This window comes from Oncorhynchus nerka, linkage group LG7, assembly GCF_034236695.1.
Source record: "Oncorhynchus nerka isolate Pitt River linkage group LG7, Oner_Uvic_2.0, whole genome shotgun sequence".
Taxonomy (NCBI): Eukaryota; Metazoa; Chordata; class Actinopteri; order Salmoniformes; family Salmonidae; genus Oncorhynchus; species Oncorhynchus nerka.
Window position 1 is genome coordinate 78,571,394 of NC_088402.1, and position 27,103 is coordinate 78,598,496.

General features: G+C 42.1%; 1 protein-coding gene across 1 annotated transcript in view; it reads left to right on the forward strand.

Annotated features, from left to right (window-relative positions):
* Nucleotides 1–27,103, forward strand: part of LOC115132454 (F-actin-monooxygenase mical1-like) — a 42,826-nt gene that overhangs the window by 12,618 nt on the left and 3,105 nt on the right. The window contains exons 9-23 of the mRNA XM_029665123.2: nucleotides 789–1,046; nucleotides 6,213–6,328; nucleotides 6,624–6,750; nucleotides 7,439–7,526; nucleotides 9,346–9,493; nucleotides 9,768–9,964; nucleotides 12,386–12,486; nucleotides 13,077–13,130; nucleotides 13,477–13,684; nucleotides 16,549–16,619; nucleotides 16,856–17,513; nucleotides 18,505–18,717; nucleotides 18,948–19,060; nucleotides 20,111–20,224; nucleotides 20,916–21,009. Of these exons, the coding sequence (XP_029520983.2) occupies nucleotides 789–1,046; nucleotides 6,213–6,328; nucleotides 6,624–6,750; nucleotides 7,439–7,526; nucleotides 9,346–9,493; nucleotides 9,768–9,964; nucleotides 12,386–12,486; nucleotides 13,077–13,130; nucleotides 13,477–13,684; nucleotides 16,549–16,619; nucleotides 16,856–17,513; nucleotides 18,505–18,717; nucleotides 18,948–19,060; nucleotides 20,111–20,224; nucleotides 20,916–21,009 (2,560 nt within the window). The remainder of the gene's footprint in view (nucleotides 1–788; nucleotides 1,047–6,212; nucleotides 6,329–6,623; nucleotides 6,751–7,438; nucleotides 7,527–9,345; nucleotides 9,494–9,767; nucleotides 9,965–12,385; nucleotides 12,487–13,076; nucleotides 13,131–13,476; nucleotides 13,685–16,548; nucleotides 16,620–16,855; nucleotides 17,514–18,504; nucleotides 18,718–18,947; nucleotides 19,061–20,110; nucleotides 20,225–20,915; nucleotides 21,010–27,103) is intronic.

Below are 27,103 nucleotides of genomic sequence, written 5' to 3' on the forward strand. Positions count from 1 at the left end.
TATGTACTTTTTACTCCATACATTTTCCCTGACACCCAAAAGTACCCATTACATTTTGAATGCTTAGTGGGAGAGAACATGGTCCAATTCACACACTTATCAAGAGGACATCCCTGGTCATCCCTACTGCCTTTGATCTGGCGGACTCCGTAACACACATGCGTTGTTTGTAAGCAATGTCTGAGTGTTGGAGTGTCCCCCTGGCTATCAGTAAATGTAAAGAAAATGCAAACATTGTGCCTACTGGTTTGCTTAATATAAGCAATTAGAAATGATTCCTACTTTTACTTTTGATACTTAAGTAGATTTAAAACCAAATACTTTTAGACTTTTACTCAAGTAGTATTTTACTGTGACTTTCACTTTTACTTGAGTCATTTTCTATTAAGGTATCTTTTACTTTTACTCAAGTATGACAATTGGGTACTTTTTCCACCACTGATGTTGTTCCCTCTGTGACCACCATAGATATAAAACAGTTATACATCTCTACGGTGACCACCTCCAATATGTTCCCTCTGTGACCACCATAGATATAAAACAGTTATACATCTCTACGGTGACCACCTCCAATATGTTCCCTCTGTGACCACCATAGATATAAAACAGTTATACATCTCTACGGTGACCACCTCCAATATGTTCCCTCTGTGACCACCATAGATATAAAACGGTTATACATCTCTACGGTGACCACCTCCAATATGTTCCCTCTGTGACCACCATAGATATAAAACGGTTATATATCTCTACGGTGACCACCTCCAATATGTTCGCTCTGCCTCCAGGACTTTAGTGATGCCGATAAGCTTCTGGCCCAGGTAAATGTGGACCAGGAGGCCTTGTTGCGTTACGCCTACGATGCTGCCCAGTTCTCCACGGGCCACTGCCTGCCCGACATGCAGTTTGCCCAGAACCACGCGGGCCAGCCGGATGTGGCCATGTTCGACTTCACTTGCATGCACCGAGCTGAGAACGCCTCTCTGGTCAGGGAGAGAAAGGGCAAGAAACTACTCATGGGCCTAGTGGGAGACTGCCTGGTAGAGGTGAGAGGTCATGTCAGTGTGTTGGAGGACTTGATTCACTTATGCATGTGTGTGCGTGTGTGTGTGTGTGTGCTTACAGTTGGAGTCGAAGTTTACATGCACCTTAGCCAACTATATTTAAACCCAGTTTTTCACAATTCTTGACATTTAATCCTAGTAAAATTTCCCTGTCTTAGGTCAGTTAGGATCACCACTTTATTTTAAGAATGGGAAATGTCAGAATAATAGTACAGAGAATGATTTATTTAAGCCTTCCAGTGGGTCAGACGTTTACATGCACTCAATTAGTATTTGGTAGCATTGCCTTTCAATTGTTTAACTTGGGTCAAACGTTTTCAGGTAGCCTTCCACAAGCTTCCCACAATAAATTGGGTGAATTTTGGCCCATTCCTCCTTGCTCGCACATGCTTTTTCAGTTCTGCCCACACATTTTATATGGGATTGAGGTCAGGGCTTTGTGATGGCCAGTCCAATACCTTGACTTTGTTGTCCTTAAGCCATTTTGCCACAACTTTGGAAGAATGATTGGGGTAATTGTCCATTTGGAAGACCCATTTGCGACCAAGCTTTAACTTCCTGACTAATGTCTTGAGATGTTGCTTCAATATATCCACATCATTTTTCTACCTCATGATGTCATCTATTTTGTGAAGTGCACCAGTCTCTCCTGCAGCAAAGCACCCCCAGAACATGATGCTGCCTCCCCCGTGCTTCACGGTTGGGATGGTGTTCTTCAGCTTGCAAGCCTCCCCCTTTTTCCTCCAAACATAACAATGGTCATTATGGCCAAACAGTTATATTTTTGTTTCATCAGACCAGAGGACATTTCTCCAAAAAGTACAATCTTTGTCCCCACGTGCAGTTGCATACCGTAGTCTGGATTTTGTTATGGCGGTTTTGGAGCAGTGGCTTCTTCCTAGCTGAGCGACCTTTCGGGTTATGCCGATATAGGACTTGTTTTACTGTGGATAAAGATACTTTTGTACCGGTTTCCTCCAGCATCTTCACAAGGTCCTTTGCTGTTCTGGGATAGATTTGCACTTTTCGCACCAAGGTACGTTCATCTCGAGGAGACAGAATGCGTCTCCTTCCTGAGCGATATGACGGCTGCGTGGTCCCATGGTGTTTATACTTGCGTACTATTGTTTGTACAGATTAACGTGGTACCTTCAGGTGTTTAGAAATTGTTCCCAAGGATGATCCAGACTTTCTTTTTCTGAGGTCTTGTCTGATTTCTTTTGATTTTCCCATGATGTCAAGCAAAGAGACACTGAGCTTGAAGGTAGGCCTTAAAATATATCCACAGGTACACCTTAATTTGACAAATGATGTCAATTAGCCTATCAGAAGCTTCTAAATCCATTACATAATTTTCTGGAAATTTAAAAGCTGTTTAAAACTTCTTAGGGCTGAAATCCTGTTAACGGGATAGATATGACAACAGCTAGTGAAAGTGCAGGGCGCCAAATTCAAAACATCAAAAAATCTCATAATTAAAATTCCTCATACATACATGTATTTTATACCATTTTAAAGGTTATCTTGTTGTTAATCCCACCATAGTGTCCGATTTCAAATATGCTTTACAGCAAAAGCACCAAAAACGATTGTTAGGTCACCACCAAACGACAATACACAGCCATTTTTCAGCCAAAGATAGCAGTCATAAAAAGCACAAAGAGATAAGATTAATCACTAATCTTTGATGATCTTCATCAGATGACACTCATAGGACTTCATGTTACACAATACATGTGTGTTTTGTTTGATAAAGTTCATATTTATCAAAATGAGTTTACATTGGAGCGTTACATTCACTAGTTCCAAAAACATCCAGTGATTTTGCATAGCCACATCATTCAACAGAAATACTCATCATAAATGTAGATGATAATACAAGTTATACACATGGAATTATAGATATACCTCTCCTTAATGCAACCGCTGTGTCTGATTTTTAAAAAACTTTACGGAATAAGCAAACCATGCAATAATCTGAGACAGCGCTCAGAAAAATAGTCACAATAGCCGCCATGTTGGCGTTAACATAAACAAGAAATTACATGATAAATATTCCCTTACCTTTGATGATCTTCATCAGAAAGCACTCCAGGAATCCCAGGTCCACAATAAATGTTTGTTTTGTTCGATAATGTCCGTTATTTATGTCCAAATACCTCCTTTTGTTAGCACGTTTGGTATACATATCCAAACGCTCATTCTGGTCAGCGTTACGTCGGACAAAAACTTCAAAAAGTTATATTACAGGTCGAAGAAATATTTCAAACTAAGTACAGAATCAATCATTAGGATGTTTTTAACATATAGCTTCAATAAAGTTCCAACCGGAGTATTCCTTTGTGTCTTGATGAGCAATGGAATGCAAGTGGATACCATGAGGGATGCGTGTGATCAGAAAGTGGCTGACTGCCAGTCACCTGATAGATTCTGCTCTCATTCAGTCCCACAACACAGTAGAAGTCTCATTCAAATGTCTATAGACGGTTGACATCTAGTGGAAGCCCTGGGAAGTGCAACATCATTAATATCTCAAGGGGATTTCAATGGGAACCTTGGTGAATACATACCAAGCTCAGATTTCTCACTTCCTGTTTTGATTTCTCCTCAGGATTTTGCCTGCCATATGAGTTCTGTTATACTCACAGACATCATTCAAACAGTTTTAGAAACTTTAGAGTGTTTTCTATCCAATACTAATAATAATAGTATGCATATATTAGAGACTGAGGAGCAGGCCGTTTACTTTGGGCAACTTATTCATCCAAGCTACTCAATACTGCCCCCCAGCCATAAGAAGTTAAAGGCACAGTCAACGTAGTGTATGTAAACTTCTGACCCACTGGAATTGTGATACAGTGAATTGTAAGTTAAATAATCTGTCTGTAAACAATTGTTGGAAGAATTACTTGTGTTATGCACAAAGTAGATGTCCTAACCGACTTGCCAAAACTATAGTTTGTTAACAAGAAATTTGTGGAGTGGTTGAAAAACACTTTGGTTGGAATCATTAAAACTCGTATGTTAACTTCCGACTGTACACTGAGTGTACAAAACATTAACACCGGCTCTTTCCAAGACATAGACTGACCAGGTGAAAGCTATGATCCCTTATTGATGCCACTTATTAAATTCACTTCAATCAGTGTAGATGAAGGGTAGGAGACAGGTTAAAGAAGCCTTGAGACATGGACTGTTTATGTTTGACAATATTGAATTGTCTTTGAACGGAGTAGGTGCCGGGCATATCGGTTTGAGTGTGTCAAGAACTGCAACACTCCTGGGTTTTTCATGCCAAACAATTTCTTGTGTGCATCAAGAATAGTGTACCACCCAAATTACATCCAGCCAACTAGACACAACTGTGGGAGGCATTGGAGTCAACATGGGCCAGTATTGCTGTGGAACGCTTTTGACACCTTGTAGAGTCCATGCTCTGACGAATTGAGGCTGTTCTGAGGGCAAAAGGGGGTGCAACTCAATAGTAGGAAGGTGTTCCTAATGTTTTGTACGCTTAGTGTACACCGTGCATTCAGAAAGTTTTCACACCCTTGACTTTTTCCACATTTTGTTACGTTACAGACTTATTCTAAAATGGATTAAATGTTTTTTTCCCCTCATCAATCTAATGACAAAGCAAAAATGTTTTTTTTTAGAAATGTTAGCTTATTTAGAAATAAAAAAAACTGAAATCACAATACTTTATTGAAGCACCTTTGGCAGCGATTACAGCCTTGAGTCTTCTTGGGTATGACGCTACAAGCTTGGCACACCTGTATTTGGGGAGTTTCTCCCATTCTTCTCTGCAGATCCTCTCAATCAGGTTAGATGGGGTGCGTCGCTGCACAGCTATTTTCAGTTCTCTCCAGAGATGTTCAAGTCCGGGCTCTGGCTGGGCCACTCAAGGGCATTTTAAAGACTTGTCCCGAAGCCACTCCTGCATTGTCTTGGCTGTGTGCTTGGGGTTGTTGTCCTGTTGGAAGGTGAACCATTGCCCCAGTCTGAGGTCCTGAGCGCTCAAGGATCTCTCTGTACTTTGCTCCGTTCATCTTTCCTTCTATCCTGACTAGTCTCCCAAGATCTTCCAATGGAAAAACATTTCCACAGCATGATACTGCCACCACTATGCTTCACCGTGGAATGGTGCCAGGTTTCCTCCAGACGTGACACTTGGCATTCAGGCCAAATCTTGGTTTCATCAGACCAGTGAATCTTGTTTCTCATTGTCAGTCCTTTACGTGCCTCTTGGCAAAATCCAAGCGGGCTGTCATGTGACTTTTACTGAGGAGTGGCTTCTGTCTGGCCACTACTATAAAGGCCTGATTGGTGGAGTGCTGCAGAGATGTTTGTCATTCTGGAAGGTCCTCCCATCTCCACAGGCCAACTCTAGAACTCTGTCAGTGACCTTTTAGGTTCTTGGTCACTTCCCTGACCAAGTCCCTTCTCCCCGATTGATCTGTTAGGCCCGCTGGCCAGCTCTTGGAAGTGTTTTGGTGGTCCCAAACTTCTTCCATTTAAGAATGATGGAGGCCACACAAAATATTTTGGTATCCTTCCCCAGATTTGTGCCTCGACACAATCCTGTCTCGGAGATTTGCGGACAATTCCTTCCACCTCATGGTTGGTTTTTGCACTGTCATCTAAGGTACCTTATATAGACAGGTGTGTACCTTTCCAAGTCATGTCCAATCAATTGAATTTACCAAAGGTGGACTCCAATCAAGTTGTAGAAACATCTCAAGGGATGATAAATGGAAACAGGATGCACCTGAGCTCACTTTCGTGTCTTGTAGCAAAGGGTCTTATGTAAATAAGGTATTTTTTAAATAATTTTTTTATAAAAACCTGTTTTTGGTTCATCATTATGGGGCATTGTGTGTAGATTGAGGATTTGTATTTATTTAATACTTAATTAATACATTTTAGAATAAAGCTGTAACGTAACAAAGTGTAAAAGGTCAAGGGGTGTGTATACAGTATATAGACACAGAGCTCTGTTAAGAAACGGGTCACTAAATCAGCTTAATGCAGCAGCTTGTGGGTATTAAATCAGCCCAGAGTGTCATACCTTTATTTCCTTCCTTTTAAATCTGACAAGTTATCGTGTCAATTAATAATTCTAAAGTGTGTGTCTGTGTGTGTCCACAGCCGTTTTGGCCTCTGGGAACAGGTATTGCCCGTGGGTTCCTGGCTGCCTTCGACACAGCATGGATGGTTAGGAGCTGGGGCAAGGGAAGACCCCACATGGAAGTACTTGCTGAGCGGTAAAGAAGAGTTTTCCTATATGATCAATAACACCACCTTTAAAAGCATGTGACCATCCCTCTTCACTGTATAGAAAGGACTACCCTGGCTGGGCCTTTCAGTGAATTCTTCAACTAGTAATGCCACTCTAGTCTTGTAACTGTATATCTTTGAACATCCATTAATACACAAGCAGCTGCTTGTAAAAGATCTTACTGTACAAACCCATCGGAATCTTCTGTTCCTTAGTTGGCGCTTCTTCAGTTCCATTGTGAGTTTCTATCTCTTAAAATGTCTTTCCCTCTGACTGAATAGAGAGAGTGTCTACCAGCTCCTGTCTCAGACCACGCCAGAGAACACCAGTAAGAAATATAGCGCCTTCAGCATAGACCCCGCTACACGCTACCAGCATGTGAACCTCAACTCCGTCAAGGCCTTCCAGGTCAAAAACATAAATATAATCTATTCATTCTATTTCTATAGTCAGTGCCGACACAAAGCTACACTCATGCCTGATTCACATTATTGGGCTGACCAGAACTGCACAGTGCTGGCTTGGACATTTCCTTTTTTCAGCGCGGTTCCAGCAACTATAGGGGATGAGTAACCAGGTCAGCTCAGTAAGGTTTGGGTTGGTACGAAAGGGTATGACAGCCTCACTGTATCAACGCTAGTAAAATAAATATACTGTATATTGTGCTGTGTAACATTGTAAACACGTTTTGAAATGGATCAATGCTGCTCCCCCATTTTGGTGGATATTTCCTATAGTATTCATGCATTGTCAGGAAACTGCTGTGTGTTTGTATTTTGTGGTGAGTTGAATGGCACTAGAGGAGTATTGTTCTAAAAGGATTTAGAGAGTTTTCAGAAGCTACCAGATCAATTACACTGCATCTAACCAAACCCCAGCTTCTGCCTTTATGAAGCCTGCTGTGTTCTTAGCCTAGCCCCAGATCTGTTTGTGCTGTATAGCCAACTCCTATGCTTGTTGCTTGACAATGACCATAGAGGTTGGCAAGACAGCACAAACGCATATGTTACCAGGCTACTATGTTCTGGCTTCAATGTGAAGTTGATCTCAACTCTATTGTTTCTTGGTATTCCCTCTCTTTGCATGCATTACGAAGGTGAAACGTCTCTATGATGTGGAAGAACACCTTAATCCTGGGAGACCCAACAAGAAGCCGAAAGACAATTGGTCTCACCTGCGACAAGGTTAGTCTGGCTTCACATTACTAAAGCAATAATGCATGAGGGGCAGGGGTGTGATTCATTTTGGTTTTGGCACGGCTGTGCTGTGCTGTGCTGAGATCATGGGCACGCAGAGACTACAACCCATTAAGTACATGTTTTATATCTTTTTTTGAATTATGTTTCCTGATCTTAGTTATATCTCTCAAATAGATATAGGTCAGAAACTTCAGGACAAACTGCCCTTAGATTTTTTTGTGTGTGGGGGGGGGGATTATCTGTTCTATGTAGTGAATATGTTATTCAATGCATTTGTATGGGCTAATAGCAGTAAATCAAATCAAATGTTATTTGTCACATTCTCCGAATACAACAGGTGTAGACCTTACCGTGAAATGCTTATTTACAAGCCCTTATTCAACAATGTAGTTCAAGAAAAATATTTACTAAATATTTACTAAATAAACTATAGTAAAAATAGTTAAATAAAAAATAACGAGGCAATTTACAGGTGTACTGCAACCTGTCAGGATGCTCTCGATGGTGCCGCTGTATAACTTTTTGAGCATCTGGGGACCCATCCTGAGGGGGAAAAGGTGTTGCCGTGCCCTCTTGCCAACTGTCTTGGTGTGTTTGGACCATGATAGTTTGTTGGTGATGTGAACACCAAAGAACTTGAAACTCTTGACCTGCTCCACTACAGCCCCATCGATGTTAATGGGGGCCTGTTCGGCCTGCCTTTTCCTATAGTCCATGATCAGCTCCTTTGTCTTCCTCACATTGAGGGAGAGGTTGTTGTCATGGCACCACATTGCCAGCTCTCTCGTTGGCGGTGATCAGGCCTACCGCTGTTGTGTCGTCAGCAAACTTAATGATGGTGTTGGAGTCGTGTTTGGCCATGCAGTCATGGGTGAACAGGGAGGGGACTAAGCACGCACCCCTGAGGGGCCCCAGTATTGAGGATCAGTGTGGCAGATGTGGCCCGTCAGGAAGTCCAGGATACGGTTGCAGAGGGAGGTGTTTAGTCCCGTGGTACTTAGCTTAGTGTTAACCTTTGTGGGCACTATGGTGTTGAACGCTGAGCTGTAGTTAATGAACAACATTCTCACATAGGTGTTCCTTTGGGAAAGGGCAGTGTGGATTGAGATTGTGTCATCTGTGCATCTGTTGGGGCGGTATGCGAAATGGAGTGGGTCTAGAGTTTCCGGGATGATGGTGTTGATGTGAGCCATGACCAGCCTTTCAAAGCACTTCATGGCTACCGATGTGAGTGGTACGGGCAGGAATCATTTAGGCAGGTACCCTTTGCTTCCTTGGGCACAGGGACTATGGTGGTCTGCATGAAACATGTAGGTATTACAGAGTGCGTCAGGGAGAGGTTGAAAATGTCAGGGAAGACACTTGCCCATTGGTCCGAGTATTATTTGAGTACACGTTCAGGTAATCCATCCCTAGCAAACACAGCTGATTAATCAAATTGCATTCTAAACTGAAGATCATGATTATATGATTTATTTGAGTCAGGTATGTTAGGTGGGGCTTGGGCTAAACTGTGACACCAATCAGGCCCTCGAAGACTGGAATTACCCACCCCTGGCATAGCGGGCAAATCATTTTTGTATGTATTTTTTTTTATAATTCAAGGGGTGTTAAAATTCCGGATGAAATAGAAATGGCTGAGACCTTTCTGTTGCATCCTTAGATGCCCAACTTGGAATGTAAACTGTCTGTGTATGAATCACAGAATTATTTCAATGCCTGCCTTGATGCAATGTCACTATGTTTCATCGTCACTATGTTTCATCGTCCTAATGCAGTGTTCCTATGTGTGTTCATGGCCCAGATTCGGTTGGAGCGTTTGAGGTGCTTTTGAAGTGGTGCCAGCAGCACACTGCAGGGTACGACAGGGTGAATGTGAAAGATCTGAACCAGTCCTGGAGGTCTGGCCTGGCCCTGTGTGCCCTCATCAACACCTTCAGACCCCGTGTCATGTGAGTCTCTGGGCTTTACAAGGGGGGCAAGTCAACGTATCCACCACCTATGTAGCAAATGCACAAGTAGTACTACAGAAGGAAAAACTTACCCATAAGCCTAGTCAAATTTAATTGGTCTGAAGGACTTTTCCTGTTCAAGTTATTCATGGTACTAACTGTCCAATAAGAAAACAAACTTCTGTGTTCTGTTACAAATAGTTTTGCTATTGTGTGCCCTCCTGAACATGCCCTTGGTCAACATAGTAGCTATCCCTAACCTCTTCCTCCACAGTGACATGTCCTCTCTGGAGGAGTCTAATGCAGTCTACAATAACCAGCTGGCCTTCAACTTCCTGGAGAGAGAGCTGGGCATCCTTCCCATAATGTCAGCCAGGGAGATGTCTTTCAAGGGACAGATAGACAAGCTCTCCATGGTGCACTACCTCACACAGATCCTCGATGCGTTCAATGAAAGGACACCTACTAAAGGTATGCATTAGGGCAGTGGTTCCCAAACTTTAGCTGCATACCCCCTCTAGCACCAGGGTCAGCGCACTCTCAAATGTTGTTTTTTTGCCATCATTGTAAACCTGCCACACACACACACTATACGATACATTTATTAAACATAAGAATGAGTGAGTTTGTCACAACCTGGCTCGTGGGAAGTGACAAAGAGATCTTATAGGACCAGGGCACAAATAATAATAATCAATCATTTTTCCCTTTTATTTAACCATCTTACATATAAAACCACAGGTTAATGAGAAGGGTGTGCTTGAAAGGATGCACATAACTCTGCAATGTTGGGTTGTATTGTAGAGAGTCTGTCTTAAATCATTTCCACACACAGTCTGTGCCTCGATGAGTCTCTCTTGTTCAGATATTGATAAGTGGACTGGAGGCAGGGCATGAAAGGGATAACGAATCCAGTTGTTTGTGTCGTCTGTTTCGGGAAAGAACCTGCGTAATTGCGCACTCAGGTGCTTCGCTCTATCACATTTGACATTGTCCGTAAGCTTGAGTTCATTTGCACACAAAAAAATCATAGAATGATGGAAAGACCTGTGTGTTGTCCTTGTTAATGCAGACAGAAAAGAGCTCCATCTTCTTAATCATAGCCTGAAGTTTGTCCTAGATTATTTTTATTTATTTTTTATTTCACCTTTATTTAACCAGGTAGGCAAGTTGAGAACAAGTTCTCATTTACATTATGATCATTCAGGTGAGAAAAAACATCACCCAGATAGGCCAGTCGTGTGAGAAACTCGTCATCATGCAAGCTGTCAGGCGAGTGGAAATTATGGTCAATAAAGTTTAAGCTTGTCTCTCAATTTTAAAAAACGTGTCAATACTTTGCCCCTTGATGACCAGCGCACTTCTGTATGTTGTAAAAGCTTTACATGGTCGCTGCCCATTTCATTGCATAATGCAGAAAATTGTATTATGCAGAAAATACACGAGAGTTCAGGGGCTTTGCTTTAACAAAGTTAACCATTTTCACTGTAGTGTCCAAAACGTCTTTCAAGCTGTTAGACATTCCCTTGGCAGCAAGAGCCTTTCGGTGGATGCTGCAGTGTACCCAAATGGCGTCGGGAGCAACTGCTTGCACGCGCGTTACCACTCCACTCTGTCTCCCTGTCATGGCTTTTGCACCATCAGTACAGATACCAACATGAGCAACAGCTATGTTTAGCTCCATACCGTTAGTGGAATTTCCATGAGAGAGTAACGGTTAATGTGATTGGATGTTCATTATTTGACTAGGCTACCTGTATTTGACATTGTGTTGTTGTTTTGCTGAACACTAGATGGTTTAATTAAATTTTTGGCAGTGAAATGAGGCTACTCAGGCGAGAGGAAAATACCTCACCCAAATGTTTAGCCCCGTTGTTTGTTTTAATAAAAAAGAAAACATTTGAATCACATATTTATATTGCGTACCTCTGACGTAATTTGGCGTACCCCCGACAATGCCCCAGTTTGGGAATACCTGCATTAGGTCAATGTTTGTCGTACATGTTACGTAATAATCACTGTGATTGTTTGCTTGATCACTTGTAGCCTTGACTCCAGGAACAAGAATGTGGTGTTGGTCTGTTTTCACGAGACTACATTATGTATATTTATATAATTTTCTGTTACTGTAACATTGTTATCGTGTCATTGAGCATAGTTGTATTCATTACATGAAGATGTTTACTGGCATATTTCTAGTTGGCATTTCTTAAAACGCTGGACCAAGATTAATTGTATTATTAGTGAAAGGAATTGAATCTGGTCCCAAGTCAGTTGTTCAGACAATACACAGTTTATGTAACCCTGTTTGTATAAGGGCTCAGGTGTTTTTCCCTCTGAAATGTGTTTGATGTTGATAAAAGGGAGAGGGCTGTCATTGTCACTTTAAGAGCATTACCCAGCGTGCCTCTGGTTAGAGTAGCTGGGGCTGAGCTCATAACCAGCCCTGATTGGCTGCCAGGGTTGTGCTGCTCTCCTGCGCTCGGTGGGTAAGCCAGGCAGCATCCAAAGCAAACAGCATCCGCCTCTGAGGAAATGGCTTATCAGGCTCGGGTGGGACTAGCCTCAGCCTCAGCCTCACCTAAAAGAGATCTAGCTACTATTCCTGTGAGGAGTACGGATTTTCCCAGGCTGTTTTTGCTGCCGGAGGTATTTCTGGTAAATACTAGCAGAGTGTGTAGGAGAGAGATTTTCAGTGGGGATCCAGCATTTGGAACCAGGCTTGGAGAGCAGTTGCTCCGCTTGGCTTTGTCTTGTCTCTGTGATGCTGGAGGTAGAGAATCACTATGTAAGGGGATCGGCTGGCTAGCTGACACACAGATGAGCATGTTTCTTTCCGCTAGAACAGAGCAGGAGGACACTAAAGCTTGTGTGTATTTCTCTCTGCTGCAGAACCTCAGAGCCTTCCCCTGAAGCCATCCAAGACCCTGTCTTTTCGGGCTGCTGTGGTCTTCCTCAACAACCTCAAGCACAACTCTCTGCGGCGACGCAAGGTAAGGTTCAGGCAAGCAGCTGCATGGTGTCACTGAGACCACTGTAGTTGGCTGTTTAGTGTTTATTTAATATCAGGGATCGACTGGATAAGAACATTTGTGCAAAACCAGTTGTCTTTTGGGTGAAAAGAGGAGTAGGCCAACCTCAAGTTCGTATGGACGTCATTCTTTTTCATGCAACTCCCTGCAGAGCCGCGAGGTGAGCTAAAACAAGCAGCTGCATGTTGTCGCTGAGACTACTGTAGCTAGATTATTTACTTAATATCAGAGTTTTCTATATGAGAACCTCAAATTCATATGCCCAGTTATTTTAGTTTGTTTCTTGTGATTATACTTTCATTGTACATTCAATTTTCACTAGTTACAGTATTTTTAATGATCATTTGATTGTTTTAGTTCTGTATTATAAATAAGACCATGCTGCATGATGTTTACAATTTATTTTGGCCTTTTCCAAAATCAACTGTAATGGCAAAGATACTTTTCAAACATGAAAGATAATATCTAAAGCATTGGTCATTTTGAGGTTATTCAGTTACTGTAATTTAAACCATAAACGTGGTCACATGACTGTTTTCTCTTTTACACAGGAGAGACTGGCAAGCAAGAAAGACGGAAACGGGACGATGGGAGAGGAAAAGGATGTGAGTAGTGTATCCTTATTATCAGAGGCTCACATGCAGTACAGAGCTAACCTTTCTCTTTATTGATGGATGTATCTGCAGACTTCAGGACTACTCCAACTGCTATACTATAAATAGTTTCTGTGCTTTGTTCCTCTAGTTGATTACTACTGGGATACAGAACCCAGAGACATGTACACAGAGTGAAGAGTTGTTGAACCCATCAGATTTGTAATTTTGTATTGTGCGTCTTTCTTTGGCCTTCAGGACTACTCCCTAATGTTGAACCATAAGCACATGTTTTTGTGCTATGTTATTGAACTACTGTAAATATATTACCGTTGTTCTCAATTTCTTTGCCCCTAAGGTGAACCCTGACCCTGTGAACCCTGACCCTGAACCGAGCCTGACGCCAGGCATCAGTAGCAATGAGGAGTGTTACTTCTGTTGCGAGCGGGTCTATGTTCTGGAGAGGATCAGTACTGAGGGAAAGTTATTCCACCGTAGCTGCTTCACCTGCCATCAGTGTGGCACCACCCTTAGACTGGGCGGGTATACCTTCCACCAGCACACTGGTGAGTAGTGAGCACCGCTTGTACCACAGCCTATACTCACTCGGGTACTCTTTTTCAGGGCAATAGGCTAGTGGGTAATCTGCAATTTTAGTAACAAATGTTATTTATAGGGTCCCAATGAGCCTTTTGAATCTTTTAGAAGCAGGATTTTTTACGAGATTCTATAAAATAACATCATGTTACTGTACAATAAAACATGTTACTGTACAGTAGAACATCATGTTACTGTACAGTAGAACATCATGTTACTGTACAGTAGAACACAATATTACTGTACACTAGAACATCATGTTACTATACACTAGAACAGTAGAACAGCATGTTACTGTAAATTAGAACAATGGAGCATGTTACTGTACACTAGAACAATAGAACATGTTACTGTACAATATATCATGTTACTGTACAATAGAACATGTTACGGTACAATATATCATGTTACTGTACACTAGAACAATGGAGCATGTTACTGTACACTAGAACAATAGAACATGTTACGGTACAATATATCATGTTACTGTACACTAGAACAATGGAGCATGTTACTGTACACTAGAACAATAGAACATGTTACTGTACAATATATCATGTTACTGTACACTAGAACAATAGAACATGTTACTGTACATTATATCATGTTACTGTTCACTAGAACAATAGAACATGTTACTGTACAATAGAACATGTTACTGTACACTAGAACAATAGAACATGTTACTGTACAATATATCATGTTACTGTTCACTAGAACAATGTTACTGTACAATAGAACATCATGTTACTGTACACAAGAACATCATGTTACTGTACACTAGAACATCATGTTACTGTACACTAGAACATCATGTTACTGTACACTAGAACATCATGTTACTGTACAGTAGAACATCCTGTTACTGTACACTAGAACATCATGTTACTGTACACTAGAACAATGGAGCATGTTACTGTACACTAGAACAATAGAACATGTTACTGTACAATATATCATGTTACTGTACACTAGAACAATAGAACATGTTACTGTACATTATATCATGTTACTGTTCACTAGAACAATAGAACATGTTACTGTACAATAGAACATGTTACTGTACACTAGAACAATAGAACATGTTACTGTACAATATATCATGTTACTGTTCACTAGAACAATGTTACTGTACAATAGAACATCATGTTACTGTACACAAGAACATCATGTTACTGTACACTAGAACATCATGTTACTGTACACTAGAACATCATGTTACTGTACACTAGAACATCATGTTACTGTACAGTAGAACATCCTGTTACTGTACACTAGAACATCATGTTACTGTACACTAGAACATCATGTTACTGTACACTAGAACATCATGTTACTGTACACTAGAACATCATGTTACTGTACAGTAGAACAATAAAACATAATGTTACTGTACAATATATCATGTTACTGTACAGTAGAACAATACAACATCATGTTACTGTACAGTAGAATGTCATGTTACTGTACAGTAGAACAATACAACATGTTACTGTACAGTAGACCAGCATGTTACTGTACAGTAGACCAGCATGTTACTGTACAGTAGACCAGCATGTTACTGTACAGTAGAACAGCATGTTACTGTACAGTAGAACAGCATGTTACTGTACAGTAGAACATCATGTTACTGTACAGTAGAACAATAAAACATAATGTTACTGTACAATATATCATGTTACTGTACAGTAGACCAGCATGTTACTGTACAGTAGACCAGCATGTTACTGTACAGTAGACCAGCATGTTACTGTACAGTAGAACAGCATGTTACTGTACAGTAGAACCGCATGTTACTGTACAGTAGAACAATACAACAGCATGTTACTGTACACTAGAACATCATGTTACTGTACAGTAGAATGTCCTGTTACTGTACACTAGAACATCATGTTACTGTACACTAGAACATCATGTTACTGTACACTAGAACATCATGTTACTGTACAGTAGAACGTCCTGTTACTGTACACTAGAACATCATGTTACTGTACAGTAGAACATCATGTTACTGTACACTAGAACATCATGTTACTGTACAGTAGAACAATAAAACATAATGTTACTGTACAATATATCATGTTACTGTACAGTAGACCAGCATGTTACTGTACAGTAGAACAGCATGTTACTGTACAGTAGACCAGCATGTTACTGTACAGTAGACCAGCATGTTACTGTACAGTAGACCAGCATGTTACTGTACAGTAGAACCGCATGTTACTGTACAGTAGAACAATACAACAGCATGTTACTGTACAGTAGAACCGCATGTTACTGTACAGTAGAACAATACAACAGCATGTTACTGTACAGTAGAACAATACAACAGCATGTTACTGTACAGTAGAACAATACAACAGCATGTTACTGTACAGTAGAACATCCTGTTACTGTACAGTAGAACATCCTGTTACTGTACAGTAGAACATCCTGTTACTGTACAGTAGAACATCCTGTTACTGTACAAGTGGGACTTCCATGGTCATTATTTACTCAAGCATGGAAAATATTTTGTGTGAAATGTTATGTTAAATTTTGTCTGTTCGCAAAAAGGCTGCAAATTACTCCCTCTTTTGTCAATACAGAAACAGAATATAGCTATGTCTATTCCAAAAGCTGTCGTACCTGTATGAAGTTAAAAACGTACATGTCCGGATGATAAATACAGCACAGTTTAATTTATTTATGCACCATATGAAAAATGGATGAAAGATACCCTTTTACATGTTTTATGGTTCATGTGAAAAAGGGTTATTAAGTAGCGTCTCTCTCTAACGTGCCAGATCCAGACTCTCTGAAAGCTGTTGTTTTCCTTCTCATATGCCTGCAGGGAAGTTCTACTGTGAGCTGCACTCTGAACAACTAGAGATGGAGAACGGGGAACAATGCCCATCCGTTCAGGTGGGTCTCTGTTCTGAGTTTGAGCAGATGGGAAATTAAACCATTCTGTTGCATACCATGTTGCCAGCTTGTGGCTTACTTGTCTATGTAGTACATTGCTTTTGACTCAAATGACTAGTTAATTTCACAGGACATTGTGCTTTAACCATTAATTTATAGAGGAATGTTTAATCACATAATAATACAATGCCAATGCTACAGTGCTTCTTCCATTCATTTAATGTTTTCCCTTCCAGGATACAATAGAAGATCACAATGAGAAGGAGAGAGGTGTGAATGGGATCTCCAGTGAAGAGCCCTCACCTTGTCCCTCTGAAAATGATGATGAAGAGTACTCTCTAGACTTGGGTCTTCCTAAACCAATGGCTTCTCAGGGTGAGGAACACCCCAGCAGCAAACAATCTAATCCTGTAGAGGAGCCCCATGTCCCACCAAATCCACCCATAGACGTTTACCCGAAGAAAGGGTTTAAGGCCAGTGAGGTGGAGGAAGAAAAGGAGGGGAAGGAGAGGGTTGAGGATCCCTCTTCATACCCCCCGACACCTGTCCCAAAACCTCGTCTATCTTGTTCGGAAATCCCCAGCCCTCAGGCCTCCCCTCCTGTACCCAAACCACGCACTGTCCTCCCCACCCCAAAAAGGGACATGTCACCGGCCCATGTAGGGGAGAAGGGGTCCCTCGAAGCAGCAGGAGAGAAAGGGACCCCCAAGGCAGCCCCAGCCCCTGACTCCAGGGCGAGGCAGTCCCTGCGGAAGCTGCAGCTCACTGACAAGAAGAAGAACCAATTAGTCAATCTGAGCTTCAGCCTGGACTCTGACTCGGAGACACCTGGTTCTTCCTCCTGCTCCTCTTCAACAGTCACAGCAGGGGGTCCCAGCCCACCCAAACCTCCAGGTATTCCTCCTCTTTTATTATTGCTTTTGTTTGTTTTGATCTCTTCTACTGTGTTTTAACTGTAAATGTTAGGATTTTAAATGGGGAGGACGGAATATACAGTGCATTCGGAAAGTGTTCAGACCCCTCCACTTTTTCCACATTTTGTTACGTTACAACCTTATTCGAAAATGTATTAAATTGTTTTTTTTCTAATCAATCTCAACACAATCATGTCCAATCAATTTAATTTACCACAGGTGGACTCCAAATTGTAGAAACATCTCAATGAGGATCAATGTAAACGGGATGCACCTGAGCTCAATTTCAATATTAATGAATATTAAATTAAGTCTGTAATGTGGAAAAAGTGAAGGGGTCTGAATACTTTCCGAGAACGCCGCAGCCCGTCTGGTGTTCAACCTTCCCAAGTTCTCTCACGTCACCCCGCTCCTCCGCTCCCTCCACTGGCTTCCAGTTGAAGCTCGCATCCGCTACAAGACCATGGTGCTTGCCTACGGAGCTGTGAGGGGAACGGCACCTCAGTACCTCCAGGCTCTGATCAGGCCCTACACCCAAACAAGGGCACTGCGTTCATCCACCTCTGGCCTGCTCGCCTCCCTACCACTGAGGAAGTACAGTTCCCGCTCAGCCCAGTCAAAACTGTTCGCTGCTCTGGCCCCCCAATGGTGGAACAAACTCCCTCACGACGCCAGGACAGCGGAGTCAATCACCACCTTCCGGAGACACCTGAAACCCCACCTCTTTAAGGAATACCTAGGATAGGATAAAGTAATCCTTCTCACCCCCCTTAAAAGATTTAGATGCACTATTGTAAAGTGGCTGTTCCACTGGATGTCATAAGGTGAACGCACCAATTTTTAAGTCGCTCTGGATAAGAGCGTCTGCTAAATGACTTAAATGTAAATGTAACTCCTTTTGAGGTATGATAAGTTATGTTCAAAATTACCACAGTTGGTAGCTTGAGGGTTAAATCGAGTTTGATTTGCAGATTGCCAGGAGGAGGAGGGCTACTGGATTGGGGGCTCGAGGCTGGCGGGACACATCCGGGAGCTCAGGAACCGCCGCTGCTTCAGAAGGAAAGAGGAGCCTGAGGAGGGCCAGGGTCAACACGGCAGGGTCCGCTCCAAATTCTCCCCCTGGAACCTCTCCTCCCCTCGGCCGAGGAGGGACTACCGCTTCAGCATCCTCAACAGCCACCCAGGTAAAGCTCCCTGTAAAGTGGTGTGGTTGGACTGTCTCAGCTTTGCCACAGTATTTATCTATCTATTTAATCAATAGCATGTATTTGTATAGGCTTTGTACAGAAACAGTTGTCACAAAAGTGCTTTCCAGATACCTGACCTGGACCCCGAAAGAGCAACCAGCAGTTGTTGATTCCCATGTTCTCCATATCTGTCCTGAATGAATTGTTTCATTTCTCTATCTTCACAGAAGTACACTATCACCACAGTGTATCCGAAGATGGTGGTGCTGATGAGGATGATGATGATTATGATGAGTTGGATATGTTTGGAGTAGATGGCATGGATTTATATTATGACAAGGTAAGGACTGGGACTTTTTTAGCTGGCGTTTTAATTCCATCTATGGAATTTCATTATATATACAGTACCAGTCAAAAGTTTGGAGATACCTATTCTTTCCAGGGTTTTTCTTAATTCTTTACTATTTTCTACATTAATAATAGTGAATAATAGTGAAGACATCAAAACTATGAAATAACACATATGGAATAATGTAGTAACCAAAAAGGTGTTAAACAAATCAAAATTTATTTTATATTTGAGATTCTTCAAAGTAGCTACCCTTTGCCTTGACGGCAGCTTTGCACACTTGGCATTCTCTCAACCAGCTTCATGAGGTTGTCACCTGGAATTCATTTCAATTAACAGGTGTGTTAAGTTGTGGAATTTCTTTCCTTCTTAATGCATTTGAGACTATTTGTGTTGTGAAAAGGTAGGGGTGGTATACAGAAGATGGCCCTATTTAGTAAAATATCAATTCCATATTATGGCAAGAACAGCTCAAATAAGCGAAGAGAAACGACAGTCCACCGTGACTTTAAGACATGAAGGACAGTAAATCCGAAAAAATTTCAAGAACTTTGAACGTTTTTTGCAGTCGCAAAAACCATCAAGTGCTATGATGATACTGGCTCTCATGAGGACCGCCACAGGAAAGGAAGACCCAGAGTTACCTCTGCTGCAGAGGATAAGTTCATTAGAGTTAACTGCACCTCAGATTGCAGGCCAAATAAATGCTTCACAGATTTCAAGTAGCAGACACATCTCAACATCAACTGTTCAGAGGAGACTGCGTGAATCAAGCCTTTATGGTTGAATTGCTGCAAAGAAACCACTACTAAAGGACACCAATAAGAAGAAGAGGCTTGCTTGAGCCAGGAAACACAAGCAATGGACATTAGACCAGTGGAAATCTTTCCTTTGGTCTGATGAGTCCAAATTTGAGATGTTTTTGACTGGTACTGTATAGTCTTCATCTTCTTCTTCTTCATTATTATTTATTATTATTATTATTATTATTATTATTAGCTACACACACACACACACTCACCCTTACTCTGCTGTCTCTAGTTCCAGATTGTCCCTTCAGACCCTGTGAAGGCTGAGAAGCTACAGCTGATGAAGATGAGGACTTTGGCACGTCGGGCCAAGACATCTGAGATGCAGCGCTTCCACAAAGCCCAGGTCAGTTCACAGTTCACCAAGTTATCTAATTAGCTCTGCTTTGGAATAGTTAAAGGGATACTGCGAGATTCTGGCAATTATGCCATTTTTCTACTTACCCAGAGTCCTATGAACTCATGGTGGATACAGTTTTCATGTCTCTGCGTGCAGCCATTGCGCTAACACTAGTTAGTATTGGCTTGTGAAACTACCTCTAACTTCCTTCATACTGCATGCAGAGACATCAAATGGCTACCCAGACTATTTTCATTGCCCCCCTTCTACACTACTGCTACCTTTTTTGTTATTATCTATGCATAGTCACTTTAATAACTCTACCTACATATTACCTCAATTACCTCAACACCATTGACTCTGTACCGGTAACCACTGTATATAGCCTCGCTATTGTTATTTTAATGCTACTCTTTAATTATTTGTTTCTTTTATCTCTTACTTTTGTAGGTATTTTCTTAAAACTGCATTGTTGGTTAAGGCTTGTAAGTAAGCATTAAGGTCTACACTTGTTGTATTCTACGCATGTGACAAATAAACTTAGATTTGACATACAAATGGTATCCACGAGTTCATCTGACTCTGGGTAAGTAAAAAGAAATGGCCAGAATCTCGCAGTATCCCTTTAACACTGGACGCAGTATATTGACGATTGCTGCTTATCCAATATTACCCATCTTCTGCTTGTACTCTCCAGTCTATCCAGAGGCGACTGGAGGAGATCGAGGTGACGTATAAAGAGCTGGAGGATGAAGGTGTGGTGCTGGAGCAGGTACTCAGAGGAGAGGAAGGTGGGAACCCAGACAGATTCATTTGCTCTAACTAACACAATGACCACTAACAATAACTAGGAAAATATTAATCTTAGCTTGCCCTGAACAACAGGGATTTGATTTTTCATCTTTGATCCTTTGATATTCTGATGGATGTAATTACACCGGTATTTGGTTAACTTTACTAAGCCAGCAATGTACAGATGGACTTTTTAGTCTTTTGCTCTTCAGCAATCATATACAGTGCCTTCGAAAGTATTCAGACCCCTTGACTTTTTCCACATTTTGTTACGTTACAGCCTGAAATTAAAATGGATTACATTTAGATTTTGTGTCACTGCATGTGTGGGGCACAGAGATGAGGTAGTCATTCAAAAATCATGTTAAACACTTATTGCACACAATGTAAGTCAATGCAACCTATTATGTGACTTGTTAAGCACTTTTGTTCTCCTGAATTTATTTAGTCTTGCCATAACAAAGGGGTTTAATAAATACTTGACTCAAGACATTTCAGTGTTTCATTTTTAGTTTATTTGTAAACATAATTCCACAGCAGAAAGGTGCAATACCCCTTAATGTCGAATTGGAACTACGTTTACAAATTAATTCAAAATAAAACGCTGAAATGTCTTGAGTCAATAAGTATTAAACCCCTTTGGTATGGCAAGCCTAAATAAATTCAGGAGTAAAAATGTGCTTAAAAAGTCACATCAGTTGCATGGACTCATTCCGTGTTCAGTAATAGTGGTTAACATGATTTTTCAATAATTACCTTTTCTCTGTACCACACACATACAATTATCTGTAAGGTCCCTCTGTCGAGCAGTGAATTTTAAACACAGATTCAACCACAAAGACCAGAGAGGTTTTCCAATGCCTCGTAAAGAAGTGCACCTATTGGTAGATGAGTAAAAATAACAGCATTTCCCTTTGAACATGGTAAAGTTACAGTACATTCAGAAAGTATTCAGACCCCTTGACTTTTTCCACATTTTGTTACGTTACATCTTTATTCTAAAATGGAATAAATAGTTTTTTCCCTCGTCAATCTATACACAATACCCCATAATGACTAAGCCAAAATGTGTATATATATTTTTGGGGGCTGATTTGATAAAAAAATCAAATAAAAATGTATCACATTTACATCAGTATTCAGACACTTTACTCAGTGCTTTGTTGAAGCACCTTTGGCAGCATTACAGCCTTTTTTTCTTGGGTATGATGCTACAAGCTTGGCACACATGTATTTGGGTAGTTTCTCCCATTCTTCTCAAGCTCTGTCAGGTTGGATGGGGAGCTTCGCTGCACAGCTATTTTCAGGTCTCTCCAAATATGTTAGATCGGGTTCAAGTCCGGGCTCTGGCTGGGACACTCAAGGACTTTCAGAGACTTGTCCCGAAACCACTCCTGCATTGTCTTGGCTGTGTGCTTAGGGTCGTTGTCCTGTTGGAATGTGAACCTTCGCCCCAGTCTGATGTCCTGAGTTCTCTGGAGCAGGTTTTCATCAAGGATTTCTCTGTACTTTGCTCCGTTCATCTTTCCCTTGATCTGGAGTAGTCTCCCAGTCCCTGCCACTGAAAAACATCCCCACCGCATGATACTGCCACCACGATGCTCCACTGTAGGGATGGTGCCAGGTTTCCTCCAGACGTGAGGCTTGGCATTCAGGCCAAAGAATTAAAGCTTGGATTCATCAGAACAGAGAATCTTGTTTCTCATGGTCTGAGAGTCCTTTAGGTGCCTTTTGGCAAACTCCAAGCGGCCTGTCATGTGCCTTTCTTACTGAGGAGGGGCTTCCATCTGGCCACTCTAGCATAAAGGCCTGATTGGTGGAGGGCTGCAGAGATGGTTGTCCTTCTGGAAGCTCCTCCCATCTCCACAGAGGACCTCTGGAGCTCTGTCAGTGACAATCGGTTCTTGGTCACCTCCCTGACCAAGGCCCTTCTCCCCTGATTGCTTGGTTTGTCTGGACGACACTGTGTTCATGGGGACATTCAATTCTTCCCCAGATCTGTGCCTCGACACAATCCTGTCTTGGAGCTTTACAGATAATTTCTTCGATCTCATGGTTTGATTTTTGCTCTGACATGCACTGTCAACTGTGGGATCTTATATAGACAAGTGTGTGCCTTTCCAAATCATGTCCAATCAATTTAATTTATGACAGTTGGCTCCTATCAAGTTGTAGAAACAACTCAAGGATGATCAATAGAAACAGGATGCACCTGATCTTAATAAAGAGTCTCGTAGCAAAGGGTCTGAATACTTATGTAAATAAGGTATTTCTGATTTGTATTTTTAATAAATGTGCTTTCACTTTGGCATTATGGGGTGTGTGTGTGTGTGTGTAGATTGATTTTTGTATTTAAAAAAAATCAATTTTAGAATAAGGCTGTAATACTCTCCGAATGTACTTTATTAATTATGCTTTGTATGGGGTATCAATACACCCAGTCGCTACAAAGATACAGGTGTCCTTCCTAACTCAGTTGCCGGAGAGGAAGGAAACCGCTCAGGGATTTCACCATGAGGCCAATGGGGACTTGAAAACGGTTGCAGAGTTTAATGGCTGGGAAAGGAGAACTGTGGATGGATCAGTAACATTTTAGTTACTCCACAGTAACCATAATGACAGAGTGAAAATAGGAAAGCCTGTACAGAATAAACATATTCCAAAACATGCATCCTGTTTACAATAAGGTACTAAAGTAAAACTGCAAAACTGTGGCAAAGAAATGTCCTGAATACAAAGTGTTATGTTTGGGTCAAACACAACATATCTCTGAGTACCACTCTTCATATTTTCAACCATGGTGGTGGCTGCATCATGTTATGGGTATTCTTGTCATCGGCAAGGAATAGCAAGATGTCGCCGACAGAGATGGTCGCCTCGCTTCGCGTTCTTAGTTAAGTATTATTACATTCTGCCGGGAAGAACTATTGGATATAAGAGCAACGTCAACTTACCAACATTACGACCAGGAATAACCACCACCCAGGACAATGGATCTGATCCCAGTAGCTGACCCAAAACAACGGCGCCACAGAAGGGGCAGACGGAACGGTCTTGTGGTCAGGCTTCATAGACGGGCACATCGCTCACCGCTCCTGAGTATACTACTCGCCAATGTTCAGTCTCTTGATAACAAGGTAGACGAAATTCGAGCAAGGGTTGCCTTCCAGAGAGACATCAGAGATTGTAACATTCTCTGTTTCACAGAAACATGGCTCACTCGGGATACGTTATCAGAGTCGGTACAGCCACCCGGTTTCTTCATGCATCGTGCCAACAGAAACAAACATCTCTCTGGTAAGAAGAAGGGAGGGTTATATGCCTTGTGATTAACGACTCGTGGTGTAATCATAACAACATGCCGGAACTCAAGTCCTTTAGTTCACCTGACCTAGAATTTCTTACAATCAAATGGCGACCGCATTACCTACCAAGAGAATTCTCTTCGATTATAATCACAGCCGTGTATATCCCCCTCCCAAACAGATACCTCGACGGCCCTGAAATAACTAAATGGACTCTATGTAAACTGGAAACCATATATCCTGAGGCTGCATGTATTGTAGCTGGGGATTTTAACAAAGCTAATCTGAAAACAAGGCTCCCTAAATTCTATCAGCATATCGAATGACTCGAGCTAGCAGCATTATTGGTCATTGCTACTCTAACTTCCACGACGCGGACCCCGTCCTCCTTTCGGACAAATCTGACCACAACATTTTGTTGTTCCCAGCCTATAGACAAAAATTTAAACAGAAACGCCCGTGCTCAGGTCTGTTCAATGCTGGTCCGACCAATCGGATTCCACACTTCAAGATTGCTTCGATCACGTGGACTTTGATATGTTCCGGATAGCCCCAGACAACAACATTGATGTATACGCTAACTTGGTGAGCGAGTTTATTAGCAAGTGCATCGGTGAGTAAAACATTTAAATGTGTTAACCCTCGCAAGGCTGCTGGCCCAGACGGTATCCCTAGCCGCGGCCTCCGAGCATGCGCAGACCAGCTGGCTGGTGTGTTTACGGACATATTCAATCAATCCTTATCCCAGTCTGCTGTGCCCACATGCTTCAAGAGGGTCACCATTGTTCCTGTCCCCAAGAAAGCTAAGGTAGCTGAGCTCAATGACTATCACCCCGTAGCACTCACTTCTGTCGTCATTAAGTGCTTTAAGAGACGAGGCAAGGATCATATCACCTCCACCCTACCTGATACCCTAGACCCACTCCAATTTGCCTCCCGCCCCAATAGGTCCACAGACCACAGACACTGCACACTGCCCTAACCCATCTGGACAAGAGGAATACCTACCGTAATTTCCGGACTATAAGCCGCTACTTTATTCCCACACTTTGAACCTCGCGGTTTATACAATGATGCGGCTAATTTATGGATTTTTCCCGCTTTCACAAGATTCATGCCGCCAAAAAACTGAGCACCGTCACATAATGTGATGTAAATCGAGTGCGCTCAAACTTCCCATCATTCTGATTACGGTAGTAATTTTGTCACCCTCATCATGGCAAAGACACAGAGAAATGCATATGATGCAGCTTTCAAGTTGAAGGCGATCGATCTGGCTGTTGGAAAAGGAAATAAAGCTTCTGCATGGGAGCTTGGCCTTAATGAGTCGATTATAAGACTTTCTAAACAGCAGCGTGAGGAACTGACTCAGTGCAAAAAGACAACAAACCTTTCAGAGGGAAGAAAAGCAGATGGCCCAAAGTATTTGCAGCCACTCGACATCAGTGTAAATCGTGCATTTAAGGTGGCGCTCCGTGTTCAGTGGGAGGCTTGGATGACAAGTTGGGAGAAATCCTTCACTAAAACGGGCCGCATGCGAAGAGCAACTTATGGTCAAGTCTGCCAGTGGGTCCTGACAGCGTGGAGCATTGTCAAAAAAATCCACTATCATCAACGGGTTTCGAAAGGCTGGACTGCTGCGTGTTGAAGGGGCAGCATGAGCTCAGCGGGGTATTTGCCTCCGGATGAAAGTGACAAGAGCGACAATGAAAACGATCCAACATCGGATGAAGCAATTCTGAGGCTATTCAACTCCGACACCGAAGGAGATGACTTCAGTGGTTTCAGTGCACAGGAGGAGGAAGATAGTGACCAATGACTTTACTGGTAGGCTACTGTTTAATTTTTGTTACAAGCCGTGTTTTGTTAAAGCCTATTTATTTTTGTTACAAGCCGTGTTTCGTTTAAAGGCTGTGTAAAGTTCATTTGTTTCAATGTACCGGTAGGCACCTGTGGCTTATAGACATGTGCGGCTTATTTATGTACAAAATACATATTTTTTAATAATTTAGTGGGTGCGGTTTAATATTTGGGTGTGCTTAATAGTCCAGCAATTACGGTATGTAAGAATGCTGTTCATTGACTACAGCTCAGTATTTAACACCATAGTACCCTCCAAACTCGTCATTAAGCTTGAGACCCTGGGTCTCGACCCTTTTCTGTGCAACTGGGTCCTGGACTTTCTGACGGGCCGCCCCCAGGTGGTGAGGGTAGGAAACAACATCTCCACCCCGCTGATCCTCAACACTGGGGTCCCACAAGGGTGCGTTCTCAGCCCTCTCCTGTACTCCCTGTTCACCCATGACTGCGTGGCCATGCACGCCTCCAACTCAATCATCAAGTTTGCAGACGACACTACAGTGGTAGGCTTGATTACCAACAACGACGAGACAGCCTACAGGGAGGAGGTGAGGGCCCTCGGAGTGTGGTGTCAGAAAAATAACCTCTCACTCAACGTCAACAAAGCGAAGGAGATGATCGTGGACTTCAGGAAACAGTAGAGGGAGCAACCCCCTATCCACATCGATGGAACAGTAGTAGAGGAGGTGGAAAGTTTTAAGTTCCTTGGCGTACACATCACGGACTAATTGAAATGGTCCACCCACACAGACAGCGTGGTGAAGAAGGAGCAACAGCGCCTCTTCAACCTCAGGAGGCTGAAGACATTTGGCTTGTCACCGAAAACAGTCAAATATTGTTTTACAGATGCACAATCGAGAACATCCTGTCGGGCTGTATTTTCTTTTTTTGCCTTTCATTCTAGAAAATGCACCTTTCAGCAGGACAA